The sequence below is a fragment of the Carya illinoinensis genome, chromosome 8 (assembly GCF_018687715.1).
Source record: "Carya illinoinensis cultivar Pawnee chromosome 8, C.illinoinensisPawnee_v1, whole genome shotgun sequence".
Lineage (NCBI taxonomy): Eukaryota > Viridiplantae > Streptophyta > Magnoliopsida > Fagales > Juglandaceae > Carya > Carya illinoinensis.
In genome coordinates, this window is record NC_056759.1 from 26933912 (window position 1) to 26956133 (window position 22222).

At 34.3% G+C, this 22222-nt stretch overlaps 4 protein-coding genes across 5 annotated transcripts; 2 read left to right on the forward strand and 2 right to left on the reverse strand.

Moving 5' to 3' along the window:
• Positions 1-3285: 3285 nt before the first annotated feature.
• Positions 3286-5510, forward strand: LOC122318911 (protein POLLENLESS 3-LIKE 2-like). Its single transcript, XM_043136661.1, has 4 exons — positions 3286-3594; positions 3788-4000; positions 4086-4241; positions 4343-5510. The coding sequence occupies exons 1-4, from the start codon at positions 3427-3429 to the stop codon at positions 5231-5233; spliced, it is 1428 nt and encodes a 475-aa protein (XP_042992595.1). The 5' UTR covers positions 3286-3426; the 3' UTR covers positions 5234-5510.
• Positions 5511-6004: 494 nt separating this feature from the next.
• On the reverse strand, positions 6005-8851 carry LOC122318915 (L-ascorbate peroxidase 3-like). Its single transcript, XM_043136665.1, has 9 exons — positions 8630-8851; positions 8149-8273; positions 7940-7989; positions 7714-7779; positions 7590-7638; positions 7182-7264; positions 6995-7077; positions 6775-6877; positions 6005-6395 (listed from the first exon to the last, which is right to left on the reverse strand). The coding sequence occupies exons 1-9, from the start codon at positions 8740-8742 to the stop codon at positions 6195-6197; spliced, it is 873 nt and encodes a 290-aa protein (XP_042992599.1). The 5' UTR covers positions 8743-8851; the 3' UTR covers positions 6005-6194.
• Positions 8852-12152: 3301 nt separating this feature from the next.
• LOC122318910 (protein ALTERED PHOSPHATE STARVATION RESPONSE 1-like) lies at positions 12153-16964 on the forward strand. The gene is made up of 4 exons (XM_043136660.1): positions 12153-13214; positions 13384-13583; positions 13941-14164; positions 15600-16964. Exons 1-4 carry the CDS (start codon positions 12533-12535, stop codon positions 16381-16383), a joined length of 1890 nt encoding a protein of 629 aa, XP_042992594.1. The 5' UTR covers positions 12153-12532; the 3' UTR covers positions 16384-16964.
• A 304-nt stretch (positions 16965-17268) lies between these two features.
• LOC122318914 (L10-interacting MYB domain-containing protein-like) lies at positions 17269-20798 on the reverse strand. Of its 2 annotated transcripts, none has more exons than XM_043136663.1 (3): positions 20590-20798; positions 18551-18907; positions 17269-17978 (listed from the first exon to the last, which is right to left on the reverse strand). In XM_043136663.1, the coding sequence occupies exons 2-3, from the start codon at positions 18905-18907 to the stop codon at positions 17436-17438; spliced, it is 900 nt and encodes a 299-aa protein (XP_042992597.1). In that variant the 5' UTR covers positions 20590-20798; the 3' UTR covers positions 17269-17435. The 2 variants fall into 2 exon arrangements, with proteins under 2 accessions (XP_042992597.1, XP_042992598.1); XM_043136664.1 differs by lacking the exon at positions 20590-20798 and adding an exon at positions 20528-20581.
• Positions 20799-22222: the final 1424 nt, after the last annotated feature.

Genomic DNA, 22222 nt, shown 5'->3' on the forward strand with positions numbered 1-22222 from the left:
GTTGAAAGTGATCTAAATATGTAAAAGGGAAGCTGAATGTATGGTACATGCTATATGGAATTGCCCTGCTGCCAGTGATGTGTGGCAAAATCTATAAGTCCAGTAAGAAAATAGTCCACCTCAGTAGCTGATTTCAAGGATCTATGGCTTGAATTAATTTCAAGACTGAAAATTGAAGAGATAGAGCTTATAGCTTTTATAATGAGAAGAATATGGATTAGAAGAAATTATTTTGTTTTTGAAATAAAGTTTGAGAGTCAAAGCTGCAAGTACAGACATGTAAGGCTTTATTCGAGCCCATATTCAACAGGGTGATCTACAACATGCAGGCATTACTAACAGAAGTATGATTAAATGGCAAAAACCAATTGAGAATTATGTGAAAGCTAATTGAGATGCATCTATAGATGAAAAATTTAAGAAGACAGGTCTTCCAATCATTATTAGAGATGAGGTAGGTGATATTATGGCCTGTTTATGCACAAATGTTAGTTATTATATGAAGCGTGTTATAGCTGAAGTCATGCATGGCCTCAAGGAAAGCAATGGAGCTATGTTCTGATTTGGGATTTGCTAGAGTAGTTTTTGAAGGAGATTCACAGGTGCATAAACAACATTTGCTAGTAGATTGTAAAGGCTACTGACTAACAACATTTGCCAAATGGCATTCCTGCAAACTGAGGAAAAGATATGGCTAGAAGAAGGGCCTTAACAGATTCTGAATACTGATCTTAAGGACAAATATTGTAATAACTGAACTTTGGTATTGCAATAAAATTATTGGTGGTTCTTGATTCCCAAAAAAAAAAAAAAAAAAAAAAACAGTGTATACGGTCGATGTGAAGAAAAGAAAAAAGAAATAGTAGTTGCAGTCGTGAGTGGGTAAATCTCGTGCAATTATTTTGAAAAAAGTAAATAAATACAAGACTCACATAAAAAAATAGTTTTAAAAAGTAAACAAATACAAGACTCACATAAAAAAATAGTTTTAAAAAGTAAATAAATACAAGACTCATATAAAAAAATAATTTTTTAATAATAAACTCTACTCTTTTTCAAAAGGACTGAATAGCACGCACTTCCTAACTATATGTAGTATTAATAGAAAGAAAATCACAATTAGAGTCACTATTGGAAAGTCAACAAGAAAAAATCCACGTCAGGGGCCAAGAGGTCCGAGGACGTAATTTTTTCATGAGATATATTTTTTCGGAAACCCATAAAGAACGAATTATTTTTTTTTATCAAAAATTGAAATATCACGTTGAGATCTTTTCTTCCAGACGAGAGCTATGAAGATCCATGTGACTAGAATCTTGTGTGGTTTTTTTTAACTTTTAAGATTTAAGTTATAATATTGTTTGACGTTTTTAGTATTTTATGTTCTTTTTTTTTTAGTTTAAATCTTTATTTTATGTTTTTAAGGTTTTCTTAATTTTATGACCCGTGACATGTCATATGGGTTGCCATATTAACCTAGTTATATATATATATATATATATATATATATATATATAATACAAAGGGTGAGAATTTTGAATACAAATTTTTCATTTGAAAAATCGGGTTATATGTCATCAGGCCACCAATCTCTTGACTGCATATTAACATAGTTAATAGTTTAATTTTTGACTAACTCGAAAATTTTAAAAGTACAAAGGAAGAAGTTCAATTAAAATGCACAAAGAGCAATTTGACTTTTAGATAAACCACATAGAGTAATTTTGTATTTAACCCCATTCAATACATAAAAGAATTATTACAGAATAAAAGTTAAGGCAATAATATTACAATTATCGTATAAAAAATTTAGATTTACATAACAACGAAAAGCGTTTTCTGAAAAATATTCTCACATGACAATCAAACACCAGAAAAGCATAAGTTTTCTTGAAATCTAATTTGCTGAAATATTTTTTTATAAAAAAAATGTTCTACATGGAAATAAATGGACCCTAAGATAAAAAAACTAACTACATCTTAAAATATCTAGGGAAAATGATATCTATACATACAATTTTAGTCACATAATATATGCATTGGCTTGTCAACTATTGAAATGGTGAAAATTTTAAAATTTGAAATTCGAATTAAAAAATATATATATTTTTGATGAAACAAGATTGTCACTCAATATGTAAAGGAAAATGTTGGGGAGCCCACTAGGGCTACCTCTGAATTTTTGTTTTAATTATTATTTTTTTCCTTAATGATTAAGAGTATTGTTAATGGATTATGTAAATGACACTTTTGATACATATAAGATAAATTTAAATTTTGACTATTTCATTCACATAATTCTTTATATTGGAATAGCTATTTTTTATTATATAATACTAAAATCATATGAGATGAATTTGATTTCAATTATTCACATCAAATCTTCACATTGAATTATCAATTTATTTATTATATATTAATGAGTAATTAATAATTAAAAAAATACTTATTTTTTTAATTATTAATTTATTATATTTTATCATATTTTACTATTCTACTTGTTATATGTTAATTAATAATCATATTCTAATTAAATTATCTAGATGTTTGTGAATGTAGATAGAGAGAGAATAGAGAGTGTTTTAAAAAATAATAAAATATATATTTACTCATTCAACAGTAAGCATCGAACTTGGATTTCGGTTTACAAATACTATAGATCAAAATCAAATTATTTGATTTTGCATTATTCATTGTGAGCCCCTTTTCATCCCTAATAGTTCAAAAGCACAATTTTTTATATAGAGATAATCCAGTGAGAGTGCTCTGAGTAAGGATTTTTTAATATTGTATTTTTTTTTAAAAAAAATTATTTAAAAATGTTAAAAAATGTATGTAAAAAAAATACGAAATCAACTAGCAGTAACTCTCAGTAAAGAAAAATTCTATATAATATTCTGCGTTTATATAATACTTTTTTATTTCCGAAATGCATCACTTCAATTAACGTAGACCAACATTTCTTTTCAATGGAATCACTCAAAAAAGAAAAAGGTTAGCGGTTCCTAATCTTAGGGCAATTAGTGAGTAGAGTATCAATTATATAGGATCAAAATAGAAATATAGAAGATATTAGGGGCAAAAGAGAAATGTAGAAGATTTGGGTAAATATGAAATTAAATTGAGCTTCAGGGATACAGATGCATATACACGCCACTAAATTGTAATCTCTAACTAAATTATGGAAAAATAAAACGCAACGGCTAGTTCGTAGAACGTTGAGCAACGGTCAAAAAACTCGAAGATTTTTCTGATAATACCCCCCCTAATTCTCTTCACTCCTACACTGTCATCTTCCCTCGTAAACTCTCTCTCTCTCTCTCTCTCTCTCTCTCTCTCTCTCTCTCTCTCTCTCTCTCTCAGAGACGGAAGCACTATCTTCCTCCACTGGAAGAACGCTGCCATTGAAAACCCCTTACTCCGAAGATGTTGCAAGATATGTGGAACGCTCCTCCTGGTTTTAGACCCTCCAAGTCGGCTCCGTCCTCACCAGCCAAGCCTCTCGGGATTTCAAGAACTCGCTCCGATTGCTTCCATGTGACCCACAAGGTTCCAGTTGGCGACAGTCCTTATGTCCGAGCCAAGAACGCTCAGGCAAGCTTCTGGGTTTTATCGAAATTGATTAAAAGTCGTATCTTCTTGTTCTAATATCTGAATTTCTGCTCCAATTGATGGCTCTTTCTTTTTCTTTTCTGTTTTCTTTTCTAGTTTTCCTTCAAAGTGGTTGAGGAAAGTGTTTTCGTGCTTTTGTTTCTGTTCTGATTGTTGGGTCCTTCTCTTTTTGCAGTTGGTGGATAAAGATCCGGAGAAGGCAATTCCTCTGTTTTGGGCAGCCATTAATGCTGGGGATAGAGTGGACAGTGCCTTGAAAGATATGGCTATTGTGATGAAGCAGCAGAATCGAGCCGAAGAAGCCATTGAAGCCATCAAGTCGCTGCGACATCGGTGTTCAGATCAAGCCCAAGAGTCGCTCGACAATATTCTTCTGGATCTTTACAAGGTAATTAACAGTTCTGGCCGTTTATAACTTGCTTATAACTTAGTGTTACTCTGGCACTGATTCTTTTCTTCCTTTCTTTCTTCAGAGATGCGGGAGATTGGAAGACCAAATAGCATTATTGAAGCACAAGTTGTACTTGATTCAACAAGGGCTGGCTTTCAATGGGAAACGAACCAAGACCGCCAGATCTCAAGGAAAGAAATTCCAGGTCTCTGTGGAACAAGAAGCAACTAGGCTATTGGTACGACATATTATCTATACTAGTTTAGTTCCAGTTTCTTTACTTGAAAACTTTTTTATATATTGGGTTAATGAAACTGAGGTCAATTGTTTGTTATATAGGGGAACTTGGGATGGGCACTAATGCAGCAGAACAACTACATTGAAGCAGAAGATGCTTATCGGAGGGCACTTTCGATTGCCTCCGACAACAACAAAATGTGCAATCTTGGTATCTGCTTGATGAAGCAGGGGAGGATCATTGAAGCCAAAAAAACCTTGAGGCTAGTGAAACCGGCGGTGATTGATGGCCCAAGAGGCACAGATTCTCATCTCAAAGCCTATGAAAGGGCACAGCAGATGCTCAAGGACCTTGAATCTGAAATGATGAACAAAGGAGGGGACCGAGTGGAACAGCGGAGGCTCTTTGATGCTTTTCTCGGTTCTTCATCTATCTGGCAGCCTCAGCCTTGCAAGGATCACGCTAGCTTGCCTATATCATCAAATTCAGTCACACCCCAGGATGGCTTTACTGATGAGAATATCAATTCGAACATAATGGCAAACCAGATAAATATCAAACAAATTGCTCCATATGCAAATTTCCTAAACGTCGCTGCACCACCATTTTTTTCATCAAAACTTATGAGGGAACCGATTCAGAAAGACCCAGTTGAGAATCAGTTTCCTGACACCCTTAAGAGAACAAGATCTGGAAATGCTGCCAGTTCAATCAGAGTAAACGATATAGGAGAGACTGGGAAACCGCTTTTGGAATCAGGAAAGTCCGAAAACAAGACGCGAAGGTTGTCTGTTTCATCTGAAGAAGCAACAGGTGTCGAGCTGACAGAATTTTTGCCTGACAACAAGGATTTTGAAGATGCTATCATAGCTGCAGTTTTGGGCACGGATGAAGCAGGGAAAGCAGCTGATAATGGGATATTTAAGAGGAAGATTGAGAAGAGGCTTAGGGTTTTTCGTGATATCACACTGTCTTTGAGTCCCAGAGCCTGACTTAAACTAGTCTTGGCATTTCCAGTTAAATTTAATTATCTTGAGTTTTATAGTTTTAGGTGGGAGATGCACTTGTTCTCCTTTCACTTCAGTTCCTGCAAAAGTACAACCTCTTCCTGTTTAAGCAATCTTAGATTATCAATGTCGGTCTGCTAGGCAGAAGAAGTTTACTATTTATTCATGTGCTCTTCAACATGAGTTTTAACATAATAAACCCTGATTTATCATTTTCTGCATTGCAGAATTATGAATAAGAAGAATATGTGTATTTACCTAATTTTCTATCGTAGTGTGTGTCTTAGTGAATGATATAATTCTTATACTTTAAAAAAGCATGAAAAAAATGTTCCTAATTCTTAAGGAAAATGATATTATTACTACTCAATTACAACTTATCTACAACTTTTTTTGTATTTGATTTTTTTTTAATTTTTAATTTTACTTAATGATTAAGAAAGTGGGTATTAATAAAATTATATTTTTTTTAAATTTTTTCTTAATGATTAAGGATGTTAAAAAAATACTTAAAAGAAAATGAAATAAAAATAAAAAAATTTAAAATGCACATAAGTGGTAAATAGGTTGTAATGTGGTTGGTGGTGTATAATATTATATATCATTGTCCAATTCTTAATAACAAGGATTATTTTTGCCGTTAAACTGAGAGATAAAGATTATTTTGCAGTTTGAAGAAGTTAGATGCTGTTAAACTTGAAAGAATAACAGAAACCATGAGGAGAGAGAGAACTTTACTGCACTGCTCTAAAATCATTATTTGTGAACAGTTTCAGTCAGATTGCAAGCAGAAGTCATACACGTGTGTACAGCTCTCAAATCATTATTTGTGAAAGGGTTTCAGTCCAGATTACAGACTAAATTACACTTTCCAGTTTTTCTTCTCTAAAATTTCTTTGCAGGGGATCCTAACTTGCTTCACTGATTTTGTGGAGTTGTACATGAATCAGTTGTCCAATTGTGGCTTCTGTGACTTTTCGTAAAAATTACTATAGCATAACCAAAGCAAGAGCCCAACAGCAACGACAACTGTCAGAGCACTTTTTGTCAACATGGTTCTCTTTATGCCCGAGGAGGGTGGAATGAAGCCTAGTTCTGAAAGTTTCTTGTGTGATGCCGCATAATCTGTGAAGAAAGCATCCTCGTCCTGAAACAGAATTTGGAAAACAAAAACCAAACCATGCTCTAATCAAGATGAGAAGACATGATGCAGCAAATGAATTTCTTCCAGCAAATGAATTTCTTCCAGACGAGCCACATATAACAACTCATCGACAGGAATGCCTCTCTTTTCAGAATGATTAAAGATAGCAATACCTACAAATAAATTTTCCCCTAGGTCTTGATGTTCAAAATATATCAGGCGACTGATCAGATAACTGTTCTTAAGTAATGCTAAAACAATTTACAGAGAGGCATTCATATGATAATTAATATGGTATGTGGATGAACTTTGTGTGATGTGAACATTGTTTTAAATCTCCAACATTTAATACTTCCTTATGAAGGAACATAGGCCTTACTACCTCTGCATATAGTTCAACATAGCGGCGGAACTCGGGATCTTCAACCAAGACCTTGTCCGTGGGGAGCTTCAATAATCCCTTTGAATCACTTTTTAGGAGTTCCCTGATTTTGTCCATCATAAAATACATGTACCATGTACAATATCAACTTGTCAAATGGAATCGAGTTTGTTATAGGTCTTTCTTCTCTACCAGAATTAAGTTTTCATTGATTTCTTACACAAAGTACGAATTATCAAACTTCAAAGGGTCAGTTGTCCAAGGTAGACTTTCAAATCCTGATCTCTCCTTATGTGCCTTTCCCTAAAGAAACAAAATGAAAGACAAATTATATAGATGATATGAATAAAAAAATAAAAATAAAAACCTTTTCCAACACTTATAGTTGAATCTTTGGAGAATTTTACCAATGTGTGGCCTCCAGACAATGCCACAATGTCCTTGTCAGATAAGCCCATGCGATAAAAGACATCTCTTAAATGCTTTGCACCTATAACAAAATGGGACAAGAAGTGAATATATTGTTCAACATCCCATCTGTTATGTGTTTTCTATTACCATGAAATAGATTGTCCCGTGTCGATCAATTGCTCCACAATATGCATGTACTGATCAGACTCAAATGTAAAGATACTTATACATCAGCGCCGTGATGGATAGCTTAGCAAATTCGTGTTCACTTTTAACAAGCTTCAAAGGAGAGATATAAAACCTACACCTCATTCCATCATCATAAATCAAACAGAAAATTGGGGTCGCTTATGTTTCATAGGAAATCGCCCTTAAAAACTAAAGCAACTTGGTTAATGACATACCTTGTCTGGCATCCGGAAGGCGCCCTTCTTCAGGAGATTCCAATGAATCCTATTTGAGGTCAAGAAAGTTAAAAAAGAGTACAGATCTTGGATAGGTGCTATAGAAATTCTTCCATGAATATACCTTCCTTCCTGGAACAAAGTCAATAGAGGGACCTCCAGTGACTTCCACTGCAACAATGCCAGCAAGCTAAAAATCCAAAAACGTAGTTGAAGATGAGTTAAATCTGTAACACAGCTTAATGATCCCAAGCTGCTTTAAAAATTAACTTATATATTTATATAATCTGGTAACTTTTAACACCACGTAGTTGAAGACAAATGCATGCTTTCCGAAACAGAATCGTAACCTGGTAGAGATCGGCATATGTAATCTTTGGATGTTTAGCCTTTACTTCTTCTGACATCGAAACAAAGGAACAAACCAAGGAACAGTGAGAAGAAAACCAGTGCAAAATATCAATTCATTTCCCTGGAGAACAAACTAAGCTCTAAACTTCTTGACCCACCCGTAATCAGATTTGCTAAACTATAGACACATTAAGCTGTAAAGGCTCACCGCAGAATCCAACAGCGATTTCCAAACCAGCATTTGCATTATGTTTCAACTCCACCCCACTCCTGATTGAGCCATTAGGACCTCCAGTCTTCGTTTTGGCATCGTAGGTCCCAGCATTATGCCACCTGTCCCAGCATTATGCATGGTTAATGTGCTGTACCCTTGCGTGCATGCTTAAGATCAATCATAACGTTTTAACATAACATGAGATTATTAAATAAGTGTGATTAAGATCATTTAAAGGAAAAAAAGGAAAAAGAAAAATAAAACCAAAGAATGAACACTAAAGCACGGCGACAACCAGCAATGGTGAGAAGATCATAAAAGAAGAAAAATTACAACTTTCCAAGATTACGGCGACAAGAAGCATGAGATTTTCAATTTTCATTTACATTCTCTCTTTCATTTCTGTAGTTTTCTGGGGAACGAATTGCTAAAGCAGAGAGAGAGAGAGAGAGAGAGAGAGAGAGAGAGAGTTTACGCTAAACGGAGCATTATAGGAGCACATTGCTTGCTGGAGATGAGAGCGCGAAGGTCTCGACGAGCCTTTTCGATTTCCTTTCGGTAGTCTGCGTCAACTACGGGTGCAGCCATGAGAGTTAGCGAGCTTGCTTCACAGAGAATTACTATGCTTCTCAACGAAGAAAAAAGAACAAAACGAAGAAGCAATCTAAGCAAGATGGGATTGGTTCTCGCCCGCCTAGCTTTGTATATATAAAGGGAATGATTGAAGGGAGAAGGTAACGACGGAGAACAAGGAAAAGGATTGGATTTTTGCTGCCGAAGGAAGGAAGCAGGTTTCGTGTTCGAGTTTATAAATGCTGTCGAGGGAGGGAAGGAAGGAACAAGAAGCGAGTGCAAGGCTTTGGTATTGGAGTTGCTGTCTAGCAACTAAAAGATAACGGTCGCAGCTTAGGCAGTTTGGGAAATGATAGGGATCCCGCTGGAGATCCCGTTCATTTGTACCGCTCATTTTTATTTTTATTTTTTTTACAGAAAAATTAAGAAAATATTGTTTAATTATATTGTAAATTTTATTTATTTTTTCAAAATGTTAAAAAGTGTTAAAAAAATAATTTGAAAAAAATATTTAAATATTTTTTATTTTTTTCATATCATTTTTTTAACACTTTTAAATATTTTAAAAAAAATAATAAAATTCACGATAGAATTAAATATAATTTTTTTAATCTTTCTTAAAAAAATTTAAAAAAAATAAAAAATTCAGCAAATAAGTTAACGGATCCCCAACGGCATCCCTAGCATTGTCCTATGGAGTTTTTAGCATCTTTCTGATTTATCACACTTTACTTTCGCCTCATTAGATACTTTACTTTACCATTGTACAAGTTTTAGACACTCTTTCTTTTTTATAAAATAAATGCTATTTGTATTTATAAATTTTATTTACATTGTACGTAATGATTATCAGTTATTAATATATTAAAAAATTATAAAATTTAAATTTAAAAAAAAACCGATAAAATGAGTTTTATATATAAAATTGTAAGTAATATATCACTACTCTTAAAAAATTATAAATATGAGATTTACATTAAAAAAAATTAATATTTTAATTATGAATCCCATTATTTTTTTAAAAAAAATTATACAAGATTTACACACTTTAAAGCTGTATATAATATTACTCTTATTTAAATTTTTTATTTTAAAAATAAGAATTTATCATTTCCACATCCTCACAACTCAATTATGCAATGCACTTCGTCTCTCAGCCTACACATCACTTACAGCTGGATATGTCCAAAGCACATGTTGAATAGTCTCCTCTTCCCTACAGCCGATGTAAAACATAAAACATCATTCACAACCTTCTTCTAAAATAAATTTTTATTGATGGACAAGATCATATTAAGTGTCTTCCAAAGAAACTGCTTAACTATCTAAGATACGTGCAGTTTTGAAACCTTCTCCCATGTCTCTTTTTCTTTTTTTTTGTTTTTTCCTAACTGCTCGAGCATTCACTTTGGATAATAGCTACAATACTTTTCCATGCATAGTAGGTACTTTTCACTGTAAATTTTCCATCTTTTGTGTAGTCCCATATTACCTTGTCTTCAACCCCTCTTCTATTCAAATATAACAAAACTTTGTGTTTATAATTTTTGGATGGATCCGACTACTATGCCACCCCAAATGTACCGCTAGGCATAATGTCTAGCGTTATTTTATTTTATTTTTTATTTTTTTTAATTTTCTTAATTATTAAATAAAAAAATACATCAATATATTTAAAATCATTTTCTTAATTATTAAATATAAAAAAAAAAAAATTTACGCAACGGTCAATCCGAGCGGTCAATTCCATGCGACAAAGAGGCTTTGGATAGAATGCCTGGTTGGGACATGCACTTTTGAAAATAAAGGAGCAATGTCTGTTCCATCTATATATTATTTAATTATAAAAGAGTTTGGTAATGGAATTGTTTTGGAAATGTTATTCTTCAATTACTAATTATAATAAGTTAAAATTATTAATCGGTCAGGTTTCACATCATCTGCAGTAGGTCCGGACACCCAACTAATTCAAATCAATTGAGATTGTCAGGTTCATACACATGCTTAACTCGAGCTCACGTGGAATTTATATTTTCTTCAAAATGAAAACACAAAAGTTAAAAAGATAACAGTCTAAAATATTTTTAAAATACAAACAAAGCAGCATGCCAGCGTTAAAGAACTCTGTAAAAGTATATATAAAATATAAAATAAATAAATAATACAATGAAGGAAATGGACCTCACCTCAACATTAACCAATGCCCCCGGGGGGGACCTCCCCCAACTCCTTGTGGCTTGGCAATCTAGTCCCCTTTCACAGTATGCCATTTTTTACTTTCTTACCTTTAGCAGAATGCCGTTTGGATCACTAGAGTTAGTTTTGATGGACTCATTCAATATGAATTTAGATGAGTTTAGACGTTAAGATAAGTTTAAATATATTTATAAAAAATTAAAAAGGATTATGAGTCACACGTGTAAAATGTATTGATTTGAAAAAAATAACAAGTCTATGTATAAAAAGATTTTGAGTTGAGATAAGTTAAATTTTTTTTAAGTAATAAAGAGTTAAGTTAGTAGAGTGGGTTTTGTTGAGCTCATCTAATATGAGTTTAAATGTATTTAAATATTAAGATGAGTTTAAATGTATTTATGAAAAATTGAAAAAAATTATAAGTCACACATGTAAAATGTGTTAATTTGAAAAGGAAAATTGCTACAAACACAAAGAAATTATATTAAATAAATCCACAAACTGATATAGTTTTATGGAATCCGTTAGATCATCTTTGTAATAAAAGTAACTTTACAATTTAACATATCAAATCAAATCACATCAGTTTGTAGATTTATTTGTGTGTAATTTTTTTGTAGATTTATTTGTGTGTAATTCACAAAGACAAAGAAATTGCTACAAACACAAAGAAATTATATAAAATAAATCCACAAACCGATGTAGTTTTATGAAATCCGTTAGATCGTCTTTGTAATAAAAGTAATTTTACAATTTAACATATCAAATCAAATCACATCAGTTTGTAGATTTATTTATGTGTAATTTTTTTGTAGATTTATTTGTGTGTAATTCTTTTTAGTTGAGTGATGTTTAGTAATTTAAAAGTTATAAGTTTAAATATTAGAATAGGTTTAAAAGTTATTTAAAATTATTATTTTTTATACCTCTAACACATTAAATTATAATAAATTTTATTTTAAATGATAATAGTACACCGATTTATTTCTAGTAAAATTCATTCGAGATGCTGTTGGAAAGGAAGGCTTAGCAAAACGCCATCATTATTTGTCAAGTAATATTATATATATTTATTTTTATATATTTTTTATATGCTTTATTAATATAATTAATTATATTAATTTTTTTAATACGTAATCAACTATATTAAAAATAAATAAATAAAAATGGCCTCCCACAAAATTTTTTATTTTTGTTATTTGCTCCCCTAACAAAATAAAAAAATTACAGGCGCTCTGCCCAATGCTCCTTTGTCCCTGCCACTTCTCAATGCTGTCGTTCTTCTCGCTGTTCCTTCACAACCACCGCATCAAGTACATCCCAAACCAAGCTGCTACGTCAGTTTGTGTGTTTTGGGGGAAGCCAGAAAGGGAAAACGAAGGTCTGAAGATAGTGCAATTTTGAGAGCTAAAAATATAGAGGATTTATAGTGTACTTTGGCGAGCAAGTAGAAAGACTGAAAGAGTGCGACTCCAGACTAAACGTGAAAGAAGAAGACCCTGCTTTGAAGAAACTTCGTTTAACTTTTGGTTCCAACTAGTTCTTCCCGAACTCAGAGAGAGAGAGAGGCAGTTGATCTGGTTAGTGCCTGACATCAGAGCAAGAAAAAATGGGTTGCTGTTCTTCTCGAGTGGAGAGAGTAGAGATCGTGTCACGTTGTAAAGCAAGAAAGAAGTACATGAAGCAACTAGTGAAGGCAAGGCAAGCATTCTCCGTCGCCCACAGCTTGTACCTTCGTTCTCTTCGCGGTACAGGCTCAGCCCTGTTCCAGTTCGCCAATGCCGAAACCAAACTCCACCACACCCGCCGCCCCCACCACCATGCCCCACCACCACTCCTCCCCTCTCCAACGCCACCTCCGCCTCCACCGCCAATGAGCCCCAGCTCCGACACGTGGACATCTATAACAGCCTCCCCAGCTCTTCCGCCTCCGCCTCCACCTCCGCTGGCGTCGTCCACGTGGGATTTCTGGGATCCATTTGTGCCACCGTCGTCTTCTCGGTCAGTGAATGAGGAGTGGGAGGAGGCCACGATGACGGCGTCGGAGGCTGTGGTCACGGCCACCGCCGCAGCAAGCTCTACGCCGCCACCTTCTGTGGTCAGTGGGTTCTCCAAGGATACCACCACCACGAGCGAGCGAGCTATGGTTGTAGCAAGGAACAGTAAAGATCTCGTCGAGATTGTGAAGGAGCTTGATGAGTACTTTCTTATGGCCGCTGATGCTGGTGGCCAGGCCTCATCGCTCTTGGAAGTTTCAAGTGCTAGCTTTTCTGGTCAGAGCAGTAAAGAAGGTAGGCTTTTTCTTTTTTCTTTTTTCTTTTTATTTTTATGTTTATTTTTTATGTGTGATCATCTCGGTTTTGTTCTACGGCAATGAAATTATAGGAGTATAGACATTTTTTTAGTTTGTAGAGAGATTTGTTTCTAATTGTTATGCTTTTTTCAATTGGTTTTGGGCAGGAAAATTTTACAATCATGGATTTAATTTTAGTCAGTCGTTGTGGACATGGGGCTTGAGTCCAAATTCAAACGGTTTTGGGAAGTTTGGAGGGGAAATGCACGGAAGTGGTGTTATGGGTGGGGGTATTGCCGTTGGCAGCCACTGTTCAACTTTGGAGCGGCTATATGCTTGGGAGAAGAAATTGTACCAGGAAGCCAAGGTAATGTTAGTTCCGCACTTTCTCGGGAACATTCTCTTTGCGGCACCATGCTTTGCTTCCCTTGTGGGCATGTGCTCGAACTTCCTTTACATAAAGTTAGAACCACAGAAAACGAAAGTAACACTCTATAGCTGTAACCTCTAGGTTATGAGCAGGAAATTTTAAGTTTTCTGCTTAACCAAACCATGAGTTTTTTGCATATCATAAACCTTGATAACTTTTATCTGTTTCTTTTGTTCTTTTGTGATGACCCCTGGCCCATGTGTATCACGAGATCAAATATTCGTTACTAATTTTCATTTTGTATTTGAGTGTTTTGTTTTTTCTCCTTTCTATGTTCTTGCATGATGTTGTTAGATAGCAGAGACCCTAAAGATAGAGCATGAGAAGAGGGTGGAGCAGCTGAGGAGTCTAGAGATAAAGAGGGCTGACTATATGAAGACTGAGAAGAGCAAGAAAGAAATTGACAAGTTGGAGTCGCAAATGATGGTTGCTTCCCGGGCCATAGAGACCACCTCTGCTGAGATAGTCAAATTAAGGGAAACCGAGCTCTACCCACAACTCATTGGGCTTGTCCAAGGGTTAGTCATTTTCTATCCTTCTTCCAACTCGCTTAGGTAATAGGACAACCACCCTCGACTTCTCAGCCTCTCTTTCCTCACGTGAACTTCTTTGCACTCACCAATCCAGAGACAATGACAACAGCAAACAAACGAAATTGTATGAACCATTTGCATGACATTTTGTGCTCAATTCCTATGGCTTTTCTTTGTGAGAGTTGTTCCTAGTCTTGAAATGTATAAAATATATCCAGAAGTCAAGGATTGCCGAATAGCATTCTGACATCTGGTTTGGGTGCTCAAGTTAAGGGCTAAAAGATACTTGTCAAAAAAAATAAAAGTTAACGGCTAAAAGATAGATAGATGAGCGTGTCTGCTTTAGGAGGTGAAAAGTCAACTCTGATGATATCCTCGGTCCCAATATATGCTTCATGGTCTTGCAGTGTAAACAAAAGAGGGAAAAAAAAAAAAAAAAACCTTTTGGACTGCTTTTGATGGGTTTTTTTTGCTCTTTGTTCGCTTTTATAGCAAAAATATATGGCCACATATCAACTCTTTACGTAATCCAAGATGCAGATCGTCTTTTTTCCTTTTTCTGAGTGGATGCAGCATTGCAGGTAATCGTACTCCTATGTTTCATCTGATATTTGTTGTTTGTTGTTTGTGATGAAAGCCGTCTTTGCTAGAAATAAAATCTATTCAGTGGATCTCTCCTTAGAATCAGTCCTTATCTTTGGCTGTCCCCTTTTCTTCTTTAGAATGTCTTCCCAAGTGAGAATCTCGTGGCTGTGCTGTATGATGATTAGAAGATGGCCGCCAACTGGACCATATGTGCTTGTCAATAGAATGTGATGTTTGCTATACCAATATGCCGTGTGGGTATCCTTGTAATCCTACAGATGACATTTTTTTTAAGTTTTAATTTCTTAGTTATCTTTATGTTTTGAAATAAGTTGTCCTTATTTAAAATAAAGAATAAGGAAATCCAATGTGACCTGCCTAAGAAATAAATCACGAAAAACAATTATTGTCCTTAGGATTGGGTATTAAATACCAGTGAGGCAAGTTATGTGACTTGTGAATTATAATGTGACTCTGCCTAAAAAAAGAGAAAAGATATTTACAATCGTGAATTGTTCAACCGCCGCATAATTAATTTGAAAAAAGTAAATAAAACATGGGACGCACATGAAAAAAAAAATTAATTTTTTAATACTAGATCCCACTCTTTTTCAAACTTTTTCAAAGTGATTACGCGGCGTTTATGCACTTCACGGTTGTATATAGAATTACTCTTTTAGATTTGCAGTTATTTTTTTATTATACAGTTAAAATGATTATAAAGATGATGGGAACCATGTATGTTGAATCAATTATAACCAATTGAATTTATCTTCGAATTTTGTAGGTATAGATGAAATAATTCTAACTTTCCTCACTTTTTACGTCTTTGCAGATTGATGTGCATGTGGAGAAGCATGTATGAGTGCCACCAAGTCCAAACTCACATAGTTCAGCAGCTGAAATACCTCAATACCATTCCATCAACTGAACCAACGTCCGAGATTCACCGGCAATCAACTCTCCAGCTCGAGCTTGAGGTCCAGCAATGGCACCAGTCATTTTGTTACCTGGTTAAGGCCCAAAGGGATTACATCGAGTCCCTTGTGAGTTGGCTTCGGCTCAGTCTCTTCCAGATCAGCAAAAATCCACTATCCAGAGCTGCCCAGGAATCAAGAATATACTCACTTTGTGAAGAATGGCACGTTGCAGTTGACCATATTCCTGACGGGGTGGCATCAGAAGGAATCAAGAGCTTCTTAACAGTAATCCATGCCATTGTAGTTCAACAAGCAGACGAGCTTAAACAGAAGAAAAAGTCAGAATCTGCATTTAAAGACCTTGAGAAGAAGGTGACTCAGCTTAGATCACTCGAGAGCAAGTATGGTCCATATTCCATGCCAGGATCCTCTGGCACTACGGGCAGCAAGTACCCAGTTGCAGAGAAGCGTGCAAAGGTGGAGATCTTGAGAGCAAAGGCAGTGGAAGAGAAAACTAAGCATGAAAAATCGGTCAGTGTAACAAGGGGAATGACACTGAATAATCTTCAGATGGGCTTTCCACATGTGTTTCAGGCCATAGTGGGATTTTCTAGTGTGTGTACTCAAGCATTTGAATCAGTATACAACAAAGCCAAAAGTGCTGATGATGAGCTCAATGTGAAGAGGATACTAGCTTGAAAAGAAGACATGGATTAGGCAAAATGATAGTGACGTTCTTGTGAATAGAAGTGTCCTCTTGGGTAGACAAATTGAACTCCAGCAAAATTAAGGCCCAACATTGCAGGATTCTTCCCCTCTACAAATTCTTTGGGCACAAAAGTAGTTCCAAGTACAAAGTAATGGTAGAATTCACGACCCTGAAGCCTCTGGAATTTTTCTTGCCAGGAGGCAGGCCAACTGGTAGAGCTAGGCTGGTGGTTTGGTTGCTCTGATATACATTAAGGTAGAAGATGGGGGGGGGAGGGGTGATGGTATGCAACATACCTATGAGTTTTCAATTACATTTTATACCTTCGTTTTGTCTTGCCATGGGAAAGCGTTTGGATGGCTTTACCTCGTGTTTATTTTCGATTTCTAATGAAGGGTTTTGTTGATGTAGTTTGCTGTCAATTTTGACCCAATGTACACTACAACTATGTAACGGTCTCCAAGTCTTGTTCATTGCCGTAGATGATTGGCTTCTGTAAGAGGGCATGGACACAAATGATTTATGGATCGTTGCAATAGTGCTTAGAAATCTTGATATCTTTAGATACCCACCAGAGGTGTGACAGATGAGACGGAGATATCTCATGTTCTGATCGGGTGTTAAGAGGATAAAAGAGGCACATGAAGTGAATCCTACTATGAATATGAGTAAATATCATTATAACTCACTTTATTTGTCTTATCTCTATTCTACTTGAAATTGGAGCCCATCAGATGAAATATGAGCTAATTATCAAGGGTCTGCCGGAAAGAGTCTGCTGGCATATCTTTGTATAAATTTAGATTCTTTCAGAGAACTTTTTGAAGGAAATTTAAGAACTTACACAAGAATATATGCGGATATTGCTCTTGATATCAATATAAAATTCACTGCATATCCGAAAATATTGTTTTAGTATGCCTGACTTTAGAACCAGAACTAAGCATATGTACAACTAGTATTTGGTCGCTGTTTCAAGAAAGGGGAAATTGTGCATTAACTATATAGTAGATGACTAATTACTAACCCCTCTTATCAACACTTAAGGAGCTGGATATGCGGCACATTTACCCCGCAACCAAATCAAACGCCTGTCACCTTTGAGAGACAGGAAAACTTCCCTTGCATTAGGTTTGTTGAATAGATCAAGGGCAGCAAAGTAGACCTGTTCATCAACGCCTTGCATCTCATCCAATTCTTTAATACAGTCAGTTATGGTGTATCGGGCATTACATTGCTGTATAGCAGCTGTCCTTAGCTTTGAAGCAGCTGCCATCTCCATTATAGCTCCTGCAATAACATCATCAATTCCTTTACGACCTCTTTTACGATTTCCAGTTGAACAAGGAGTAGTAGGTCGAGTAGCGTTGCAAGCGTCTGCAATGTCATCCACTTCGTCAGAATCCGATGACGACTCTCCTAGGTGCATGCTCAAGGGTTCTGCACAAGTAACAGGAGTCATCCCTCCCTCATGTTCAGCCAACAGATTGTGTTTCCCATTGGTTGTCGGTTCGGAGAATATGATGCATAGCTCTTTGTAAATTGGGCAGCCAGTGTATTTTAAAGTCTCAGCATCAGGATGTCCCTGCTTGTTATGTTCCATAAGGAGTCAATGATTAATAGTTAATAAAGAACAAAAACCAGCAACCTAGTCCTGGAGTAACTCCAATATATATGCATATAACTCTTGGTTAGGTTTGGGTGTTGAGATGAGAATTTTTAGTTTGAGAAAAAAATTTAAAGTTGAATAAAATATTATTTTTTAATATTATTATTTTGGGATTTGAAAAAATTGAATTGAGATTTGAAAAAGTTGAATTGTTTATTATATTTTATGTGGAAATTTGAAAAAGTTGTAATGATGAGATGAGATGAGATGAGAATTTTTAGTTTGAAAAAACTTCCAAACTTATTGGTCAGAAGTGAGACCAAAATTTGGCCTCAATCCTCATTCTGTGGCATTCTCAAGGACATATTTTTCAGAATCAAGCATGTTTTTTCCCCTTGAATGCAAAAACAATCAAAACGTTTTAATCAAACAAGTATCCCATATGGCAAGAAGCCAGTCACGAGGTCATGAAGTTAAAGACTATTCCTCCAGCTCATGCAGGTTTAGATTTTTGTTTGTAAAAGGAAATATATATGAAAGCAACACACCCTGATGTATTCTGTCCATGCTTCATCTTTGGCTATAATAGTCCCCATGGATTCATCCCAACTGAAGTCACGTTGATCAAGTAGTGACTTTACAGTAACATATTGCCTCCTCAAGACTGCATATCGATTCTTCAATTGCTCTTTGTCCCAATTCAGACCTGTTTTCTTGTAGAATTCATCACATATATACCTCCATGCTTTGTTCCCAAAAGAATGTCCGTGTCTGTTCCCTTTTTGAACTAGGCCAATCATTAAGTCTGCCAGTATCTTAGTGAGAGATGATGTCCATCTAGCCCTTGCCTGTTGCTCCTGCTGCTGAGATTGTTGTCTTCTTGCCTGAGTTACTTGGTCTGCCATCTGTAATCCCATAGACAATAGCCCAGGTTCAAAAAAGTTCAAAAAAGAAGGGGAGGAAGCCATTACCCGTTAGATTCATCGCAAACAGCAGTCGTTAAAAAGGCTGCCCAAATAACCTATGTAAAATGTCAGCCGAATGTCGCTAACTACTCAAGGAATAATAAGTTTATCATTACTAATATAAAAAACAAAATTTAGGATGAGTTCAAATGGGCACCACCCCAAAAGGGTAAAGAAAAACTGTGAAGGTGAAAATACAGTTTGGCATGAGAATGTTCAAGATACCATAACTTTCTTTGACTTCTCTGATTGTTCAGTTCCCACTGTCGCCCTAGAAATTTTCTTTAAAACACATCAGTGGTTATCTCAAATTAGATTAGTCAAACCTTATGAAAGCTTTTCTTCAAATGGACAAATAAAATGTTGCTCCCTTTCAAGATAAAACACCAGACATAAGGAGCCTAGCTAACAGAACAGGCTGCCATGTGTACACATAATTGCTTGGGTGTGTTACTAAGAAGTGGCGCTTTGAGTCCAAGAAAAGAAACAACCAGAGAAATCTATCAAGAAGGGTGCATGTGAAACAACCTATAAATAACTTTAAGACCTCCTTTAGAAGAAACATACAAAGTTATGCTACAAAATATTTTGTGTTTGTGGACATAAAGTACAGTATTTTTTAAACTCACTGAAACCCTATTCTGGTTAGATGAAATTCATGGGTGTATGTATAACCTTTCTTTGTCCTTAATTGGTGGGTTACACATGTTCCTAGTGGGTCTTGAAGCCACAACTCTATCCCATCCATATGACTAGAAGAGGTTCATATGAACCAAAGGTCATTGATCCATTGTTGTAGTGTTTATTCTTCTTTGAAAGCTCATAAAATCTGATAATTAACTTACTGAAGATAACACTTTGAAGAAATAAAATCAGAAGTAATCATTAATGACTTAAAAAGACTAGTTCATGATATTGAATGCATAGGACTACCAAAGGAGCATGAGAAAGTCTTACTCCACCTCTCTAACGAATTCAACATAGATTTTCAAACAAACAAATAGCTGAAACATGCATTGTTTTATTTCAGAATCTGTATAACCCCAAAACATTAGAACAAAAACCGTCTTCCAAGTAACAAACTTAGCCCATTCATGAAAATTTCAGCTATCATTATTGTTATATTATTTTCAGTAATATTATTGTTATATTAAGCATTACACCTTTTCTAAAAGCTCCTTAAGAAACCCAAAACTGGATATCACATTCCATGCAATGCAATCCCTCAAATTTGTACGGCTCATATAAAATAAAACCAGCAATTCCTCAAAAGATTAACGAAGAAAAATATTGCATTAAATCCGTGTGCTTAGAATATGGGTTACCAAATACAATCTCTACAAATAAGACCCCACCAACAACACAGAGAACACTCGAAACTGCTTTCATGCTCACACAAAAAACCTAATGTAAGCCCAAAAACAATAATAATGAGCAAAAACCAAAACATAATGTATAGTTCAGAACAAATTGATTATATTATGCCCAATTTGGATTTTTTAGCAAACCAACTCATAATTAAAAAAAAGCCATGCATTGAAAAAGTGAGAGGATGTTTACATTCTACACCCAGATTGACAGATTCAGAACCCTAAAAAAGCAGAGAGAGGAAAGCAATTCACCTTTTGAGAAAAGTCGTTACTCCGTGGCGTTGGAGATTGATTTGTAAATGAGATAAATAAGTTTACTGTGGAATAAAAACTACTTTTTGAAATAGCCAAATTTCGGATATTACGAAAGGCGTTTTCCGGTTAATAAAATTCGTCACTCTTTATCTGCGCTTACCTTTTCGTAACTACAAGAGATCAGAAGGAAATACCACTTTTTATGATAGATTTTTAAAGCATCGTTGTAATATAGGGTTTTAGAAGAGACGGGTTGTTTTTGTTAAAAATTAAATAAAATAATAATAAATAAATTTTTTTATTATTAAAATTTAGTTACATTTCAAATTTTGATAAATGTATGCCTAAAACGTTTTTAAAATTAATTACATTTATTTTTTAATAATGTAACATTATCTAGCTTTTAAATAAGAGCCTATTAGGAATTGAGTTTGAAACTTTAAAATGTACTTTTAACTATTTAAAAACTCTTTTAAAGAAAAAATAATGTGTTTAGTAAATTTAGAAAAAAAATTACTTTAATCACTTAAAAAAATTGAAAGTCTACTTTTTTTTAAAAAACACAAAATTAAAATTTTTATCGAAAAGTTTATGCAAGTAATTATATATTTTTAAATTAATGTAACCAACTATAAAAGTATTTTAGATACATATTTATCAAACAGTAAACAGTTTTTAAGGTATAGATCTTATTATTTAAGTTATAAATTATAAACCTTAAAATTATAAATTATATTTTTTTACTGTAATCTCAAATATGATAAATTATGATCCATTTTCTTGACAAATAATTTTTATTATATAAGCATTTTAAGATATAAAATGTGGGATTGAGATCTTATAATTATCTCATAGGATGGTGCTACAGGCACCGTTGGTGGCTCCCGTCACCGTTAGGCAAAAATAATTTTTTATTTTTTATTTTTTTTAAATCATTTTTAATACTTTTAAATATTTTAAAAAATTATAATAATATTAAAAAAAATTCTTAATCATTAAGAAAAAAATTAAAAAAATAAATTTAGACCAATGGTGGCCCCCAGCAGGAGCCACCAGCGGTAGCCTTACTGTTTTCCTTATCTCATAACAAGAAGAAGAAGAAGAAAAAAAAAAAAAAACACTACTCACCAAAGTGGTCTAGTCTCATGTTTTCTAATCAGTAGACTAGTGCGTTACTCAGGGCCATCTTGGTAATGTTCTGGATTGGTGGTTTTAGAGCAGTCCATCATTAAAATTTGGAAAGACGTTGGTGAAATCTACTCCAAATGGTAGACTTAAGAAGATCTATTATTCATCTTCAAAGGTAATATTTTATTCAAAATAATTAATTAGGAAATAATAATTTTTTAATTATAAAAACAATTAGTTGAGAAAAAAAATTAATTAGGAAATAATAATTTACAAACTTAAAACTAAAACATAAAAATTAATACAATTTTTACAATAAAAATATAGTGTGAGGCCTGGATTGTACCACTTTATTGTACTGTTTATTAATTTAATTTTTTTAATTTAATGATTAAAGTAATGATTTTTAGTGTATTGATATATTAATTTTATTTTTTAAAGATATTTAAAAACGATAAAAAAATGTGAATAAAAAAATTGGATAAAAATAAAAGATTAATTT